Source organism: Epinephelus lanceolatus, chromosome 2 (assembly GCF_041903045.1).
Source record: "Epinephelus lanceolatus isolate andai-2023 chromosome 2, ASM4190304v1, whole genome shotgun sequence".
NCBI classification, from domain to species: domain Eukaryota; kingdom Metazoa; phylum Chordata; class Actinopteri; order Perciformes; family Serranidae; genus Epinephelus; species Epinephelus lanceolatus.
In genome coordinates this window covers 33733375-33751881 of record NC_135735.1, presented here as the reverse complement: position 1 = coordinate 33751881, position 18507 = coordinate 33733375, and the positions used below count along the sequence as shown (strand labels likewise).

The following is an 18507-nucleotide window of genomic DNA, read 5'->3' as shown; positions in this document are numbered from 1 at the left end:
AATTCCCAACATTATAATTTATGCATTGCATTATGCTCTCAAAATGCCACACCACAACAATAAGTACCTGTGATGATGTTTATCAGAAAATATGTTGAGCATTTCTAATTTTGAAACCACTCTTGACTTTGTTCAGCACTGTGTATGGAGGTATAATCATTTTCTAAATATTGGAACATCATAAACAGCAGTTTGTGCTGTAATGTAAACTTTTTGCTGTAAAATGGCAGCATATTTTGGCTGTTATATGACCATACAGAGCAGTCACCAGCATGCCAAATTAATAAGAAAATACATCTGGGCCTCACAGTGGGCCCACTTAAATTTTGGAACCTACTGCTTCATAAGGTTTGGTTTAATTTGCCAATATTTTGATATATCTGTCTCTGAGATCTCTGCCTTTGACCTAATACTGTGTTTGTTATTGAGATGTTGTTTGTGGGGCTTGAAGAAATGAAAAATAAATTCAGGACCAACTTGTCTAGAACTAGCCCTGTGAACCATTGACAGTGTATCCTGGGGTTAACCCAGGGACTAATGGGGATAGTTCACATTTATTTATTTCTTTAAGGGAGCAGCATAAACAAAATTCCATTCACCTCTTTTTTTTCATAAATGTCCTTGAATCATGTGAATCATGCGTTTTCTGCTTCATCCTTTCTCGGCACCTCTTGTCTTTTCTTCTCTTTGTGTCAGTGGCGTCCTTGAGTTCTGCCTCTCGTGTGTTCGTGTAGTCTGTCCTCTCTCCTCTGTCCTTGCTAAGGATAGAGGTGGTTGTATGTTCAGACTGTTATGCTCTCTAAGAAAAAAAAGGGGGAAAGTTGCTTTGTAAATAAAATTGAATGAACTCTCATTGTTGCGTTTTGACTTACAAAAAGTACTAGTTTTGCATATATACTGAGATCTGACATGCTGTTTGTGTTGTCCTTAGTTTCTAACAGCACTTGACTGAGAGCTATGGCCTCAAATATGACAAATGCCTGTTGTGTAAAATGCATGAACTAAAAAACACAACAGATGATGATACAGGCGGGCGAACAAACAATCAGCAGGCTACAAGGCTACCTTAAATATGATATTCCTCTTTCTCTTGGTTTCTTGGTCGCTGTCAATACTGATGCTCTAAATAATATACATGCATGTGGATTTCTTTAAATATTACCAAAAGTAGCAACAGGCCTTTTCTTTGACAGCAGTCATTTTCAGTTGTCACTGCAGGAAAAGCACAGGTGCCACAAATAAGATTAATGATGGTTCTGCTTCACTTAAAGGTCCAGTGTGTAAGTTTTAAATTGTACACACTATTCTCTATGTTTCATTATTTTATAATCACCTGAAATACAAATTGTTGTGTATTGGTTACCTGAAATTAAGCCAGTTATGTCTACATAAAAAAGGTGTCTTCTGTCATGAAGTCCATGTTGTTCTACAGTAGCCCAGAATGGACAAATGAAACGCTGGCTTTAGATATCACCATTTAAGTTTTGCGTCAGCCACCTTAGTTCTCCTACATGCATTCTCCAACTTTTACCGCTAGATGCCACTAAATACTACACACTGGACCTTTAAGTGTCCCAGTAAGTTATGTGAATGAAGCAGTGTGCACAGCACCAGGGCCCTGCAGCAGGTGGAACACAGCCATTGTTCATGTTACTGATTACGCATGTGTTTGACAAGTCAAAATGTGAGAAAGGCCTGTAAGGGAAGACTCAAATTCTCTCTCTCTTTACTGTGCTGAACAATTTTTTAAAAAAGATATTTTTTTCTGATTAAACAGTTCGAATTTTTGCATGGCCTCATAGGATATTGTTTTGTCTTCTTGTCTTTTTTTTTTTTTTTTTTTACAGCTGCACATATAAAACAACATCCTTCCTCCCAGGTTTAGCTTAAGCGTTTTGTTCCCCTGCAACACCAATGTAGTACAATATATTAATAACAATAAGTACTCCATGTTAAAATATTTTTACATTCTATTTTTTAAAGTATTTATTTGTCCATATGCCATTATCTTAAAAAACCATGGCATATTTTACTATTGTATTAACACAGTAACCTGTTGCTCCCGTCTCATGATAATAACAACTGTATGCTGTAATTAAATAATAAAAAAATAAATACTCAGACTGTAATTTCAGTCCCTCTTCAACACAGAGATGTTACCTCCTTATTCCTTAACCTCGTCTTCTTTTCTCTGCAATCATATGTTTTATTATTATGGCAGATATATATAATATAGGCAACACCTGTATAACACTGCACATGATAAACAATATGCTTTGTTCTGTTAATAAGATGTGTGCAGTTCAGTAGGTGTAACCTTGTAAACAGTGACCTCTAGTGGCACTAAAGTCATCTTTACAAGACACATAAGTTCAGGACAAACCACAGTTGCAACTTGAGGACGCAGCAGTAAGTTGAAGAGGTTGTATGATTGTGTGAATGTGTTCTGTACAACACAGGTAATAAATAACTCCTCCTGAGCTCTAACCTGCAGAGTTGATGACAGAGCACCAGTTCCCATAAGTTTGGAGTTATTCTCCAAGCCCAGTTGTTCCACAGCCAGTAAAGTATTTAATTCCTGCACTAGATAATTATCCTTCTTTTCTGACAAAAAATGTGAATTCTCTGCAACTAGCTGTTATTTGTGGATGTATCTCAGCTAAGTCAATATGTCAAATAATCAAGAACGCTGCTGCTTGGCTGTTAACCAGGTCCAGCAGGTCAACCCACAACACTCCCATTTTAGTTTCTTTACACTGGCTTCCCATCGGGTTTAGGATTCATTTTAAGGTACTTGTTCTCATGCATAGAGCCCTCCACGGTCAGGCACTATCAGTACATCAGTGACCTCCTTCATCCATATATCGTCAGTAGGTCCCTTAGGTCTTCAGAACATGACCTACTGGCTTTCCCCTGCTCCAGGCTCAAAACAAAAGGTGATCGTGCCTTTGAAGTGGTGGCTACAACACTATGGAGTTCTCTTCTAATAGGTTGTGGTCTCCTTAGAAACTTTTAAAAAACAACTGAAGACCCATCTTTTCAAAATGACCTTTGTCCCAACCTAAATTGTCTAGCGATTGCTCCCTGGTGTGTTTCTTTTTGCATCCTCTGTGGCCTGCATTTGCTCTATGTTTAACTTTCTATTTTAATTGTTGCATTGCCTTTGTTTTTATTGATTGCATGTTTAATTATTTGATTGTTTGACTGTATTTTGTAAAGCTCTTTGTGAATTTTATTTCTGTGAGATACATTTTATTATTATTTTATTATGTCCTGTCAAAATGAATTAAACGGTTTCTCTCTGCTAGTGAATGCTGAATAATTTTCCTTCTCAACATATAGAAACAAATGACCCTGAAAGATGAGATTGATATAAAAGATTAATTTAGCGTGCCCCTAGAAAAAAAATCTAATTATAGATCCAAATTAGTTACCTCATGCAAAAATAAACAGATGAAATAATAACTGAAAAATATTACTCTTAAGCATAAAAAAGCAACATTTTTTTTTAAATTTTGATAATTTTTCCTCCCAGGACTTAAATTGGAAAATTAATTCTATGATTGACATACTGATACCTTAAAGGCTAAAACTCCTCAGGTAAGAAACACAGAGGTGATACAGGAAGAAGGAGGGATTTTAACAAACTGCACAGCTCCAACTATCTACTCCTCCAGTGATGTCGACCCTCAGCACCGTGCCTATTCCAGTTTATCAGAGTGTTCATGCACTGTTGTGCACTGCAGGCAGTGAGTGCCAGTTCTGCTGCAGTTTTGAAACTAAGCGAGGCATACTCTGGGAGGTTTATTAGTCCCCCCCACCACTCTCTTTTTCTCTCTCCTCAGGGCATGGCAAAGGCAACTGTGGAGAGACACTGCCACAAATAGACTCTCTAAATATGGAGGGCTTCAGTCAAGAGAAAATACATAATCGAATTTTGGGCCTCTCCACCAAACAGCTCCTAAAAAAGGAACAAGACAGAGAAGAGGCTGAACGGTTGATGACACTTTATGCTGGAATATGTGTGTTTTGAGTGTTTGTACCTGTGTGTTGGTGTGTGTATGTGTGTGCTTGCACCTGAGTGTGTATCTACAGTAAATGTGCCAGTATCTGTGCTTGTGAGGCTACAGCTTGGCCTGCAGATCCCAGGTAAATGTTGTGTTGTAATATTCAGAGTTTCTCACACACAGATGCAGAATTTACAGACTGTGATATCTTCAGAGACTGTGTGTCACTGCAGGGCCTAAAGCAGGGTTTATACTTCTGCGTCGAATCAACGCCATACCTACAGTGTAGGCTCTGCATCGACGTAGAGAAATAAGTACACATCACAGCGACTCATTTTTTCTATTTTGGTAAACCCAAACCATTTCTCTCAGTGGAAACAAAGCTTGTATTTACTTTTATTTCACAGATAAGAAACAATTCACGTACAAAGACCACACCAATAAGATAAAGACTTCGAATAGTTTATTGCATATGATGGATTATGGGTTCAGAGGAAAGCGTGAAGGGGTGAGGATCAAGGGATTAGAAAATGAAAGGATGAGGATGGGGGGATGAAGGGATGAAGGTCAAGGGTCAAATGGATGAGGGATAAAGGGTTGAGGGATGAAGGGATGAGGGACGAGGGTCGAATGGATGAGGGATGAAGGGATGAGGGATGAAGGGTTGAGGGATGTATGGATGAGGGGATGAGGGTCAAGGGCCAAATGGATGAGAGATGAGGGATGACAGGGTAAGGATGTAGAGTGAGGAATGAAGGGATGAGGGTTGAGGGATAAAGGGATGGAAGACTGAGGGCTGAGGGATGAAGGCTGGCTTCCTGGGTAGCAGATGAGCACGATGACAAATGTGTTGGGTTGAAGGTGGGAACGCAGGAGGGATCCCGGGAGTGAGACTGAGTGGGGGAGTTGTCTCCTCATGAGTTCGGCTTCGGATAGAGTCCCCACTGGTTCCTGTGTGCAGAAAGGAGCAGAGAAAAAGATGTAAGCGGCAAGACAGGATTGGGTGGGTGGGATGTGAGAAATGTGTCGAAGAGAAAGAGAATGCATCAGGTGTGTTTCAGTACTATTGGGCAGAAATGGGATGTGTTCGAGGCGTGGTCTTTGTTCCCGAACCTAGTTTATAAAACTACATTAAATTGTGAAGACAATAAAACCTCCACAAAACAGCATTTTAAGTCATGTGTGTGATTTATCCTGGCTTCATATGAGCAGAGGAAATCTCCGCTAGTTGCTAGGCTAATTTATACAATATAAAATGCCATGGGCATGTGCTAATAACATTAGCATGTTATATTTGTTTGGAAAATGTGTTTAGTATGAGACAGTTGTTTTGTCCCTGAACCTTGTGAGCTGTAATGGAATCAAATTTTTTAACATTACCTTTGTTACGAGTTGCTGTTGTCCTTGGCTTCATATGAGTAGAGGACAAGTCTGCTAGCCACTAGGCTAATTTATACAGTATAATATGCCATAGGCTTGTGCTAAAAATATTAGCATATTGTGTTATCTGGAAAATGTGTCCAGATAAAGACAAATGCTTTGTCTGTGAATGCTTCGAGTTTATGTGTTTGAAACGGTTGCTATTAAGTCATGTTTAAAATGTGTTTTGGGTGTGTTTTAAATCAATTCAACTTTACAGCAATTCACAGAAACCCCAGCGCCGACTAGAGTTTTGTTGGTGTAACTGCAGAGTGACACAGACACATCACTGCATGGGTATAGGAATAGGCCACGTGCGTGTCTGTTATGCTCTCTCTTTCAGCTCTCTTTTTGATCTCCACTGACTGCTGAGGGAGATGCCACACTGTTCTCACCAGCAACTCACTAACTTTAACTTTCTTCTGTTAAGTTAGGCGACACTGACACATTTCCAGCAGTGATTGCGGCGACAATAGTAGGTATTTCAAGCCTAAACATGATCTTTTCCTCACCATAACCAAGTGTTTATGTGCCTAAACCTAACCACATGTTAACCACAGTGTTGTCAGAATATAAAATTGTAAATGGAAAAAGCAAACTTATTTCCTACAGATGAAACCTACAAATGTAACAATGCCAATATTTATTCTGGCGATCACACCAGTACATTTCTTTAGGAGTTTTGATGAAATTTGAAGCGGTTGTGACCTGGAAAGCGTTTCACCATACATGACCCCTGGAGCAGAAGGTTTAATGACTAAATGACATTTCAGCTGCTGAACTGGGTGAGGACCCTCTTCCTGTTGGTTCCTCACGTGCTGTAGTGCTGCAATGCGCCATGCTGCCCTGCAGCTGACCCTGTGCTCTGGCTTTGTGTTGCACACACTGTGGGTGCCGAGCATGTATGGGACAAGCACAAATTCCAGTCAAATCATTTGTCAGCTGGTGAATCAATCACAGTGCAAACCGAACTTCACATTGAGGAAACAGTGAAAGTCTGTCAAACTTCCACTCAGTCACATATTTCATCTGATCCAAAATACGACCATTTTAAGATCCTTCCACACTGACTATATTACAATAATGAACACATGCCTTCATGAGTCAGCCTCCTTCATCCTACAGCCAGGACTTTGTGTGCGTGTGTGTGATGGTGGATTGCTGTCTGTAAGTGCAAATGTATGCATGTTCATGAGCACAGGCGACCCCACGCGTGTGTCCGTGCAGCCACGTGTCACAGCAGATGTTGCCTAAAGCCTCAGCAGTGTCTCCAGTGATGTGCTGTCCACTGACCTTCAGTAACATTTGAAGATGCGATGGCCCGCTTGTCAAGGACAGCGTACTTCTCTGGCTGATTATGATGCTTTGCCTTTCATTAATATGCCTCACCTCCAGATCTGCTATATGGCATTTGCATGACATTTGCATATATCTTTGGGCCAGCCGTTTGGCGCTGCGGTGTGTGGAGCTTGTGGGAATGATACCTGTTACAGAGAGGTAGATGCCACTACGGTAGGGTCACACAGTGGAGGCTTGGGTAAAGTTGGGGGAGTGTAGACAGTTTTGGGGTCATGTGGGAAAATCTTGAGCTGCATTTTTGGGCTGGTTGCAGTTTAAGATAAAAAAGTAAAGTCATGCTACAATTAGTCAGTGAACAAATAACAAGTAATAAATAGACAGTGGTAGACAACACATGTTAAAAATAATTACAAGAAGGAAATAAGTTTTTTTTAAAAAAAACAAAAAACAACAACAACCAATTTCTAGACTAGACAACACTTGTGTTAAAAACAAAATTAATTTAAAGACATTTCCATCTGAAACTAGCAAGCAAGATAAAAACCGGAGAGTCTACAGCTTTGATATTGTGACACTGTACTATAGGCACAGTGTTGCTTAGAACTAAAGGCTAACTTTGGTATGCTAACAATGCTCACAATTACAATGCTAACATGTTGATTTTTAATGGATACGTCATGTTTGCCCTCTTAATTTAGCATGTTAGCATGCTTTAGCTTACCCGCCGTCAATGCAAAATGCAGTTGAAGCTGATGGGAATGTCATTATACAGTTATACAGATGACTAGTCACAAACCAAATCATTAGACATATTAAAAATTTGACCTGGGTGAAAATTTAGGGCATCATCAGAGTTATTATAATTCATCCTAAAAGCACAGTTTTCGCAGATTTCCAATCAGATGAGGCCTGGATGACTAAATAAGACATCAGGACTAGAACACTCACTTCTCAAAAAGAACAAAAATGTTGTCTTGTTTTGTTGCACATCTTTGTCCCATTGTTGTGAAATCTTCTCTCTAATAGTACGACATTTGAAATAATGACTCACTGTGTAAACAAAGGGACAATAAAGAAGGCCACAGGGGGCTTAGCAGACTTCCCTCTTCTGTTTAAGAATTTCTATATCTAATCTTAAAACAAATAACTTCTGTCTCTTTCAAAATATCAAATTGATTAACCTCAAACTATAGCACAATCATTTACAATCACATGACAGCAAGGATGGGATGTATGCTCTACAAAAATACCTTTCTTCCTGTTCTGTAATGTTGCATTTTCAGTGTCTGAGTCATCTTTGAACCACTCTACTACCCCTGTTTGGTTTTGTATTTGTTGGGACGGCACAGGTAATATGTAGGTGAGATCTGTGGTTGTGTTCGTTCCTATCTAAAGCTCAGGCTTTCGGTCAGTTTTGATGCTGCTTGGCCTGAGGATGCTGCAGGTGGTGACCCTGCATGCAGTACCTGGCACTCAGCAGAGTGCATGGAGCTGCAGCCAAATCCCAGAGTCTGAGAGCTGCCCACACTGGCCAATCTGCCATCAGAGAGAATGAGCAGCAGACACAGTCACTGAAACAAACACTCTGGCAGGAACATAAAAATAAATTTTTAATGTCATAAGGAGGGATCGCAACGTGTACTAAAAAGCAATTATTACATCAATTGTATTATTAACGGTAACTGAGTGTAGGAGCAGTTTATACTATAACATCACGGCATGCTATTAAAGCAGTTTGTTGTATTGAGGATTTTTTAATTAGCCTACAAGTTCGTAGTTGTGCCATCACTGACTGATCAGGATGGCTTTGAAGACAGATATCCTCATCACAATTTAAAATCTAAGCTTATCAAAGCCTTTTTGCCCCCAGTTGCTAAATCTGACAGTTGCAAAACTCAGTGAAATCTGGTTTGAGTGTGACTCTTTAATCAATGTCTTCAAATAATGTTCGCTGGGTATTTTCATGCTTTTTTCTTTAGTACAGAAGAAAACTTTATTTCTAATTGCAGTATTATATTTGGCAATATAACACTGTTCTGGGGCCTCTGTGGCTTTCCTAGCCCTACGCAGAATGCCTAAGATGGAGAGAGCACACCTCTCTGCCCTTCCATGTGCAAACAAGGAAAGCCTGAGGTAGAGAGAGCAAACCTCCCTGCCTTTTCATGTGCCCACATGGACAAGCAGCAAAGACCCACCGGGAAAACAGCAGAGCAGCACCAATGACAGAAATGACATTGATAAGTCAAACACAACATGAAAAGGAGGAGCTGGGGTGGAGGTGGGTTGCAAAGTAGTTTGCAGAGGAAGCAGCAACAGTAGGCAGGCAAAAGCGGTTTAAAGAGGTGCTCTAACTGAGATTTGCCAACTGGTTGCATAGAAAAGAATCAATCAGCTGCTCCATCAGTTGATTGGGCTGTTTGAGATCAATTGATGTAGCTGGGATGTGAGCTGAGCTTGACATTGTGTCCTGTCTGAACTAACGCTATGCTCAATATGCAGTCCTGGAATCTTGTTTGAAATGTTGATCATTACAACTGACCATAAATGAAAAATTACAATATTTCTTATTTCAACATCATAATTAATTCAGGAAACTGAAGCTGTAGTATGTGAATACCTGTTATAATGTTGCAGCTGCCATATGCACATAAAAATAGTTATACAGAATCAGTTAAAAGCTGTTAGGTATCTTTGCCACCAACACATGCAAAGCACTCAGATACTAGCTGGTGAAAAAGGTCTAGCACTTCTCTGAAGTTGGTGGAGACCAAAACAGAGCTAAAAAGACAGTGAATAATGGTCTTATATGTGCCAGGTGGCCAAAAGCAGAACTCCAAATGAATGAATGACCATTTTTCTCTGTGTTTGCTGAATGTGCATTGCAATTGTTTTTGTTTTTTAAACAGCCATGACACATTTTTTAGGCAATGCTATGTCAGAGCTGTGAGACTGTCGCTCTGTCAGGAGTGTTTCTGCCGCTGCATTAACCCCCCCGTCATCACAGCTTTGTTGATGAATAACTCTGGTTTATTGATACACAGCAACCCAGAAACCCAGAAAGAATGTCTGAAAATCCTGTTGCACAATATGTCTAAAATCACCTCCAGCTGTGGGCTCCGCCCTCTGGAAGCTGTGCTCTGATTGGTCACAGTTTCATGGGTTAGAATGCTCCTCATGACCTTTGTCAAATGTCATCACCGCTCCGTCTCTCCAATCTTCTGCGTCACTTTCCATTTTATACCATCTATAAAAGGAAGCCATAAAAACAATCTTTTCTATCAGTGCCAGTCAGAGAGGAGAATCACCACCTCATTACCACCCCTGTCTGAGGGGCTGATTATGGGATGGAAGGAGCCCGGCAACAGAGTTGAGCCTGGGGCGTCCTAGTGGCTCAGTCTGCTAATGGCTGCATGGGGTTGAATTGCAGCTCATTCCACACTGTTGCATTTCTCTCCCTTCACTTCCACGCCACTCTTCACTGTACCTGACACCAAAAAAAAAGAAATGAAATCCTTAAGAATGGTGAATGATCCTCTCTGCTTTTAATAAGAAGACCAAAAAGCTGGATGAATCTACCAACTGCAGCAGTCGAACCTCTCTCAATTATGCCCTGTTACCTCCCTGGATCCTTTTAATGATCCCACACAGACAAAGCACTGTGATCCCACTGTGAAACACCCTGTGATGAAATAAACCATTGTGTGTGTCCTCGCCCCAATATGCTAATCCAGGATTAATTATGGGCCAACCCTAATGAGTATCTCTCTCGCCCTCTTAGATATGGAAATGCACCAGCAGTGGACAGCGTTGAGAGGCTTTTGTTCTGTTGTTTGCTCTCTGTGCTCTCCGTGTGCTGTAAAAGAGGCAGGACGGGACAGACAGAGTAGACAAGGATAAAGGTTTAGTGGCCATAGATTATTTCAAATTATATCATTGCTGGAATGAAACAAGATCTGTTCTCACTGGGTCAAGGGAGTAAATTTGTAGTGATGCCTAAAAATCAGTATACCTACAGTGAATGTGACTTAAGGGAATTTCACCTGTGGAAGGAAACCTGCCAAGAGTAGAGATTACATTAAAACTATTATACAAGTTATGAAAAACTAATGTAAACTGACCTGGAGCCTTTTGATGTGGCTGTCGCTGGACTGCTCACCATCAGTAGTTACCTATCTCCCTGACAGCATGGGTGGTGAATTGCCTCACCACCCATGCTTAATTAGACAGGAAGTGTGAATATGGGCAGAGCCAGAGAGAGAGGGAGAGATTTGTGGTGGCAGTGTGGAAAGACCTTCAGCTTTGAACCAAAAATATGCTGTTTCAAGATCAGGGCATGCTGGCAAACAGTCAGACTGTTACGCAATTTTTAAAGCGATCATTAAGGATGTATTGTATTTTATTATCGCTGATGTAAGGCCAGTTACATAGTGTGTATTGATGTATTGTATGTTATGTATAAAATGATTAAAACTGAGGATTACTAAGACTTAAACACCTTAGCCCCAAGCTAGAGAAAGTGAAACTTTAAGCAACAGTGAAACAACATTTTAAAATTCTTGACAGTGTTTAAAGGTCCAGTGTGTAGGATTTAGGGGGATATACTGGCAGAAATGGAAGTATAACAAATCAGAATCAACAGAGAATCAACATGTTTTTGTTACCTTAGAATGAGCCGTTTATATCTACATAGGGAGTCAGTCCACTTCCATGGAGTCTCTCACGTTGCACCGTCATGTTTCTACAGTAGTGCAGAACAGACAAACCAAACACTGGCTATAGACAAGGCAATCTGAGTTTTCACTTTTTTTTTTTTACATGAAACTGCCCCATTCACTGATTTTACCAGATTACATGTAAATCACTGGGTCTGTTTGTTTTGGAGAGGAAAAGACCTCTGTGAATAAGTCGGCTCCTGGTAAAAACCTCCTGAACAATGAACACTAAAAGAATTCTTGGCACAGGGGTCGCAATCTGTAATCGTCACTGCTCATTGCCACTAAATCATACACAGTGTGTCTTTGAGTAAAATTATCAACACAACAATGAAAACATACTTGATTATAACTAAATGCTCTCCATTCAAAATCTACATGAGTAAAAGCACAGAGGTATCAGCAGCAAAATAAGTAATAAAAGCAACAACTATACATGATAAACAATATATGACATTTTTAGACTAGTAATACTGATGCATCAAAGTGTAAGATGTATTATAGTGTTGTAGCAGATCAAGGTGGAGCTAGTTTAAACTACTTTATATTCACTTAGGATGAATCACAGACAAGACAGGACAGGACAAGACACGACAAGGTAAAATACAATAAGATAAGATAAGATAAGATAAGATAAGATAAGATAAGATAAGCCAGGACAGGACAGGACGGGACAGGACGGGACAGGACAGGACAAGACAAGACAAGACAAGGTGAAATAAGATAAGATGGAATAAGATAAGATAAGATAAGATAAGATAAGATAAGATAAGATAAGATAAGATAAGATGAGATAAGATAAGACTGGACAGGACAGGACAAAACAGGACAGGACATGACAGGACAGGACAGGACAAGGCAAGACAAGACAAGATAAAATTAGCCAGGACAGGACAGGACAGGACAGTACAAGACAAGAGACAAGACAAGACAAGACAAGGTGAAATAAGATAAGATAAGATAAGATGAGATAAGATAAGACAGGACAGGACAGGACAGGACAGGACAAAACAGGACAGGACAGGACAGGACAGGACAGGATAGGACAGGACAAGACAAGACAAGACAAGACAAGACAAAACAAGGTAAGATAAGATAAGATAAGATATGACAAGACAAGACAAGACAGGCCAAGACAAGACAAGGTGAAATAAGATAAGATGAAATAAGATAAGATAAGATAAGATAAGATGAGATAAGATAAGACAGGACAGGACAGGACAGGACAAAACAGGACAGGACAGGACAAGACAAGACAAGATAAAATTAGCCAGGACAGGACAGGGCAGGACAGGACAAGACAGAACAGTACAAGACAAGAGACAAGACAAGACAAGACGAAACGAGGTAAGATAAGATAAGATAAGATATGACAAGACAAGACAAGACAGGACAAGACAAGACAAGACAAGACAAGACAAGGTGAAATAAGATAAGATGAAATAAGATAAGATAAGATAAGATAAGATGAGATAAGATAAGACAGGACAGGACAGGACAGGACAGGACAAAACAGGACAGGACAGGACAGGACAAGACAAGACAAGACAAGACAAGATAAAATTAGCCAGGACAGGACAGGGCAGGACAGGACAGGACAGAACAGTACAAGACAAGAGACAAGACAAGACAAGACAAAACAAGGTAAGATAAGATAAGATATGACAAGACAAGACATGACCGGACAGGACAGGACAGGGCAGGGCAAGACAAGACAAGACAAGACAAGATAAAATAAAACTTTATTGACTGAAATGGAAATTCACATGTGCCAACGGTGCCAGAAACAATCTGATGAGTAGAAAACAAGTAGAACATTTTAAAATGAATAAAATTGTTAAGCAAGGCCATTCAAAAGCTCTGTACACCCCATATACCCCATATATTACAGTCGACCACAGACATGACTGACATTATCATTGCATGATCTTGACTTGATTCCTTATCCCAGAGTCAGACTCTTTCCACATGTGGTTTTAATTCTGAGAAAGGAAACACTCCTCTCAGATGTGTGTGTGTGTGTGTGTGTGTGTGTGTGTTGTCAGTCTCCGGGGCCTGATAAGCCCTGTAACTGCTCCGGGATTCTCCACATGGAGAAGCTGCGTCTCTCTGCTCCTCTTGTGTTGCTCCTCGGAGTTTCTGTCCAAGGTGCTGAAATCTACTGCTCCGGGGACGGGTCACGTGACTGCGCTTCCTCCCTCTGTGAGAGCAGGATGCTGTGTGCGCGCGCGCTCGTTTCTGTGCGCGTGTGTAGGCTATGCTCGGGGACACCTCAGTCCTCATCATGAGCGGTTCGGGCTCACGAGGAAGGCTTTTCTGAGGAGGTTGGTGTAGTAAGGCTGGCAGCGTGGATTTAGTGCAGTTGAATGCGTAACTTTGACTACATCCGTGCGTCCTGTTCTTACGCTTTTTATTCATTTCTTTCCGCCGTTGCAGACGTTAGTGTGGCAACTGTGGATAGGCACGCGGGAGTGGACTGCTGCCCACCAAGTCTGACTGTGTTTCGGAGGTGCTGAGGAGGAGAAGAACATGTAAGAGTCCGCAGGCATCCCCGCAGACCCTTGTCGGATTCACAGCCAAAATGCAGAAAGGGATGAGACTCAATGATGGCCACATCACCTATCTGGCGCTTTTGGCGAAAAAGGACGGGACGAGGCGAGGTTGCCTGAGTAAGAAAAGCTCCGACAACACAAAATGGCATTCAAAGTGGTTCGCTTTGTTGCAGAATATGCTGTTTTATTTCGAGAACGACTCCAGCTCACGCCCCTCCGGACTGTACCTGTTGGAGGGATGTGTTTGTGACAGGGCACCGTCACCCAAACCGTCTCTGTCAGCGAAGGAATGCTTAGAGAAGCAGGTAAGATATCGATCACACGGCGAGCTCCCATAGGTCTGACTGACTGACAGTGTCAGTGTGAACCTCCTCACTGACGCTGCTGCCTGTGTGTGTTGTGAGAAACTTGCTTTTATCAATGTGTCTGAAAGCGAGAGGAGGTATTCTGTGTACGCAGCAGTTGCTGTTTTTATCCCAACATCTATTTATCACACAAACAATGTCCCAGAGATGTTCACTTGACGCTCGGTGTTACGTAATGGCGTCATTCTAACTGATTGATTGTCTCGATTCTGCACTAAAATAGCCTCACAGCCTGCCTCTGAGGTAACCCATCAAAAATACAGAAACATACAGTGCTTTAAAGTTGACAGGATGAATGCAGGTATCTGTGAAACTTTGCCAACCAAAAACTGGTCCCTCAATTTCTCCTCTCGTCATCACCACACTGTTTGTTGTAGCACATTTATTTTTACATAAGAGACTTTATTTTTAGACATCTCAAATGTTGAGGGTTCGCAGCTCATATGTGGGGAGCAAACTTAAAACAGCATCCAAACTTTGCAGGTTGCCACCTTGCGGATGAGAGCTGCCCCTTCCCTGTCGTTTTGACGTAGCCTATTGATTTAATTCCTTGTCTTGATATTAATAGCATCCTACCTTGGCAACTGCGTCTCCTCGGTTCGAGCGGCTTGGTTCATTTGATAGCTCTCTCATTATCATGAGGTTGTTAACCACAGCCATGAATGGAGCCTAAACGATGTCCCAGGCTTGCTTTTGTTTCTCAGTACATCCCCTATTCGTTTAATTCCTCGGGCATTTAGTGCCGTGGATTAACATGTGTGAGGGCTACACAATGTCCACTGTTGTTTTTTTTTGTGCCAGTGTGACAGGGTCAGAAATAATCTCAGGGAAAGCATGGTTGCCTCCAGCGAAACAGTTTTGAAGAGGTTAGGTTAGGAAGGCTGCTGGAAGGAATAAACCTTGTGGCATAAAAGCATTTAAGAGCCAGAGAAGTGGTCAAGCTGCTGTGAGCTACGACTGCAGTCACCTTCTGAAATCTGTTCTGCCAGCTGCAGTCTCTTCTGCTTCCCCCTGCAGCACAGCAGATAAAGAATCGCAGTCAGAAGTCAAAGTGATGGGTGATATTTTTATCTCTTCAGTCATCATCATCTGCGCTCATGAGGCAAACAGGTGGTCCACCAGTGCCATTAACATGTTGAATCCGACAGTTATTTTCCTTTTGAGTGTATGTATGAAAGTTTTCACTGGAATTTAGAAATACCTGGACTGTAGGCCTCACAGACATATTGCACTTTTACTATATATCAGAGGTGTGGTATTAGGTCACACATGTAAAGACTTAAGACTCAACAAAATCAAAAACGACTTGCAACTCGCCTTGGACTTCAACACCAATGAGTCACAACTATACTTGGACTTGAGCCTTTTGACTTGAAAATACTTGATAAATCCCCCCAAACCCAAATATTTAAAGCATGTTATTTAAAAAGTGTGCTACAAATTAATCAGTTTCCCTTAATTTCCTGAATCAACTAATGTAAACAGTATTCATTTCCAGCAAGTCAACTCTAATTCTCCAGATCCACTTTGTTTGAACCAATCTGACAACATCACGTTCACGTACAGACTACTACTGCTAAACTACAGGTGGTGAACAATAAATGACTTGCATTATGCAAAATGAATGGGTCGAAAATTACAGAGACGCAACAACCTCCATCAAATTTGATTATTTGTTTCACAAACAAATACAAAGTTTAAACAGCCTTTGTAATTTTTGTACATTAATCTGTTGTTGAAATGCCATTTGATGAAGAGCACATTATGACTTGTTTGGGACCCAAAACTCAAAGTTTAGGACTTGGGACTCAACTCAGGACTTGCCTAACTTGACTTGGGACTTGACTTGGGACTCAATGTCCTGCAAAAAATCAATAACTTTTACATGGATACAACCAAAATCCCTTCACAAATAATGAACATTTCATGTCTCTCCCACCTACTGCTTTGATAATATATGCACCATGTGTTGTGATCTCTTATTTCATATAAATAGTTAAAATATCTGTTTATCCAAAACAAAGTTTGATGACATTTGCACATATTGGATGTTACACTGTCAGACTCAAATTACTGAATTATTACGTTTAAATTAAATTATTCAGCTTCTCAGTAATGAACATGTACTATCTCTTTGTTGGTTGTCTTGTTAGGACCCCCTAAGTTATAATATTTATATTTTACTGTATAAATGAGGAATAAAGCATAGACACAGGCTTAATTCATTACGACAGACTATTGTACAGTTTTCCTGAGCGTCTCTTCTCATCATCTGTACCTGGTGTTGCTGTCCATGGAGCTGAACTCTGCTGTCACGTCATGCTCTTCAAACACTTGCCCTCTGCTCTTTGTTGGCAGGGCTGTCAGGATTAGTATCAGTGTCACCAACGGGGCGCCATACAGATGTGCCAGCAGAATTTAGACGATTCAGAGCAAGTAAATACATGGTTATTTTACCCTGGACATTTTTTTTCCCTGTAATGGAGTCAGATTTAGGTGTTTGGGGTTACAGTTGTTAGCACGGGAAAAAAAGCACTGGATGGTTGTCGTTTTCCTCCAACAAGTCCTCTGACTCATATGACCCCATACGTTGTATGTTAAATACAACCCACTAGAGCTATGACCATTAATACGTGGTTAACGTCATGAAATGGTTGCAGTTGCACCAAAACTCCTTGGTTATGTTTAGAGAAAAGACCATAGTATGGCTTAAAATAAGTACTTACTGTTATTTCCTCATGAGACATACAACCTTACACAATTCATATAACTCAATGTTGACTTTTGGTCTCATGTGGGACACAGACAGCAGTCTCCTGGGTGAAAGTCCTGTCTTTGTTTGACACACCTTTCCACCCAGAACACTTCCCTATGTGGGCTTTGTCGATCTTTATACTATGTCACCTGACCTCCTCCTTTGCTATTGTCATTATAACAATGGCCACTAGAGGTTGCTACCTAACATTAAATATAAATGTGGGTCGTAAGTGCTGCTTGTACAAACGACCCATGTTTTCGTGTTTTGGAAGAAGACAGTCTTTTTTCCTGTCAAGCAATAATTTTGCAGTCGTCAACTTGACTGTTAGGAGTTTTTTTTCTTTTTTTCTTGGATTTTTTTTTTTTTTTACGAAGTATTTGTAGTTGTTGTAGAAGCACAGACCTCAGGAGGGAGCTCGGAGTAGAGCCACTGCTCCTTTGTGTCAAAAGGGGTCAGTTGAGGTGGTTCGCACATCTAATAAGAATGCCCCCTTGACGCCTCCTGTTACAGGTGTTTCAGGCTTGTCCCACTGGTAGGAGGCCCTGGGGCAGACCCAGGACACGCTGGAGGGATTACATATCTCATCTGGCCTTGGAACACCTTGGAGTCCCCCAGGAGGAGCTGGAAAGCGTTGCTGGGGAGAGGGTAGTCTGGGGTGCTTTGCTTGGCCTGCTGCCTCCGCGACCTGGTCCTGGAGAAACAGATGAAAATGCATGGATAGTTGTAGTTGCCTAAAATGAACCAGACCTTAATGGAACTGTGTGCGACAGTTACAGCATATCTGTGATTCAGAGTCTAAGGGGAATTGTCTGCACATGGCTCTCAACATGGAGGTGGCTGAGCTGGCAGCTAGCAGCTAATGGTGCTAACTCCATAAACAGCTCTAACAACAGTGCTGACAGAGCTAACACTATTAACCGGTGGGAGACTGCAGGGTGGATGCTATCCTATGAGACAATGGCATTGCAGAGCAGTGCAGAGCAGGAGTGATTAGCTAGCAAGTGGGATACACACACAGGGACTCATGTGCACTCATAAGCACACACAGCCGGACCGTCTGCCACAACAATGAACAGAGAGGCAAGGATTACAACACACACAAAGGCAGCGAGACTCTATCCCCTGCTCAGTACGCCATTACTCCTCTACATCTTTACATAGCGGCTCCTTTAAATAGAGGTAGCAGGTCAGAAAGAGCTCATATTCGTCATATGGGTTTTTTGTAAGGCACTGATTAACAACATACTTTGTTGCATAGCCATGAGAACTCGTCGGCCACTCTCATAGTGTGAACTATTGAACTTTGCTCACCATCAAGCCTATTTCCTTAAAACGGTGTCAGGACCAGAGCTCTATTCTAGGGATGAAATATGGACTGAGTGACATCTATGATGA

General features: G+C 41.1%; 1 protein-coding gene across 1 annotated transcript in view; it reads left to right on the top strand.

Annotated features, from left to right (window-relative positions):
- The first annotated feature begins 13666 nt into the window (after positions 1–13666).
- The window catches only part of LOC117255647 (ras-specific guanine nucleotide-releasing factor 1-like), a 35475-nt gene continuing 30634 nt past the window's right edge, over positions 13667–18507 (top strand). The window contains exon 1 of the mRNA XM_033624770.2: positions 13667–14294. Coding sequence (XP_033480661.1) covers positions 14019–14294 — 276 coding nt within the window. The 5' untranslated portion in view covers positions 13667–14018. The remainder of the gene's footprint in view (positions 14295–18507) is intronic.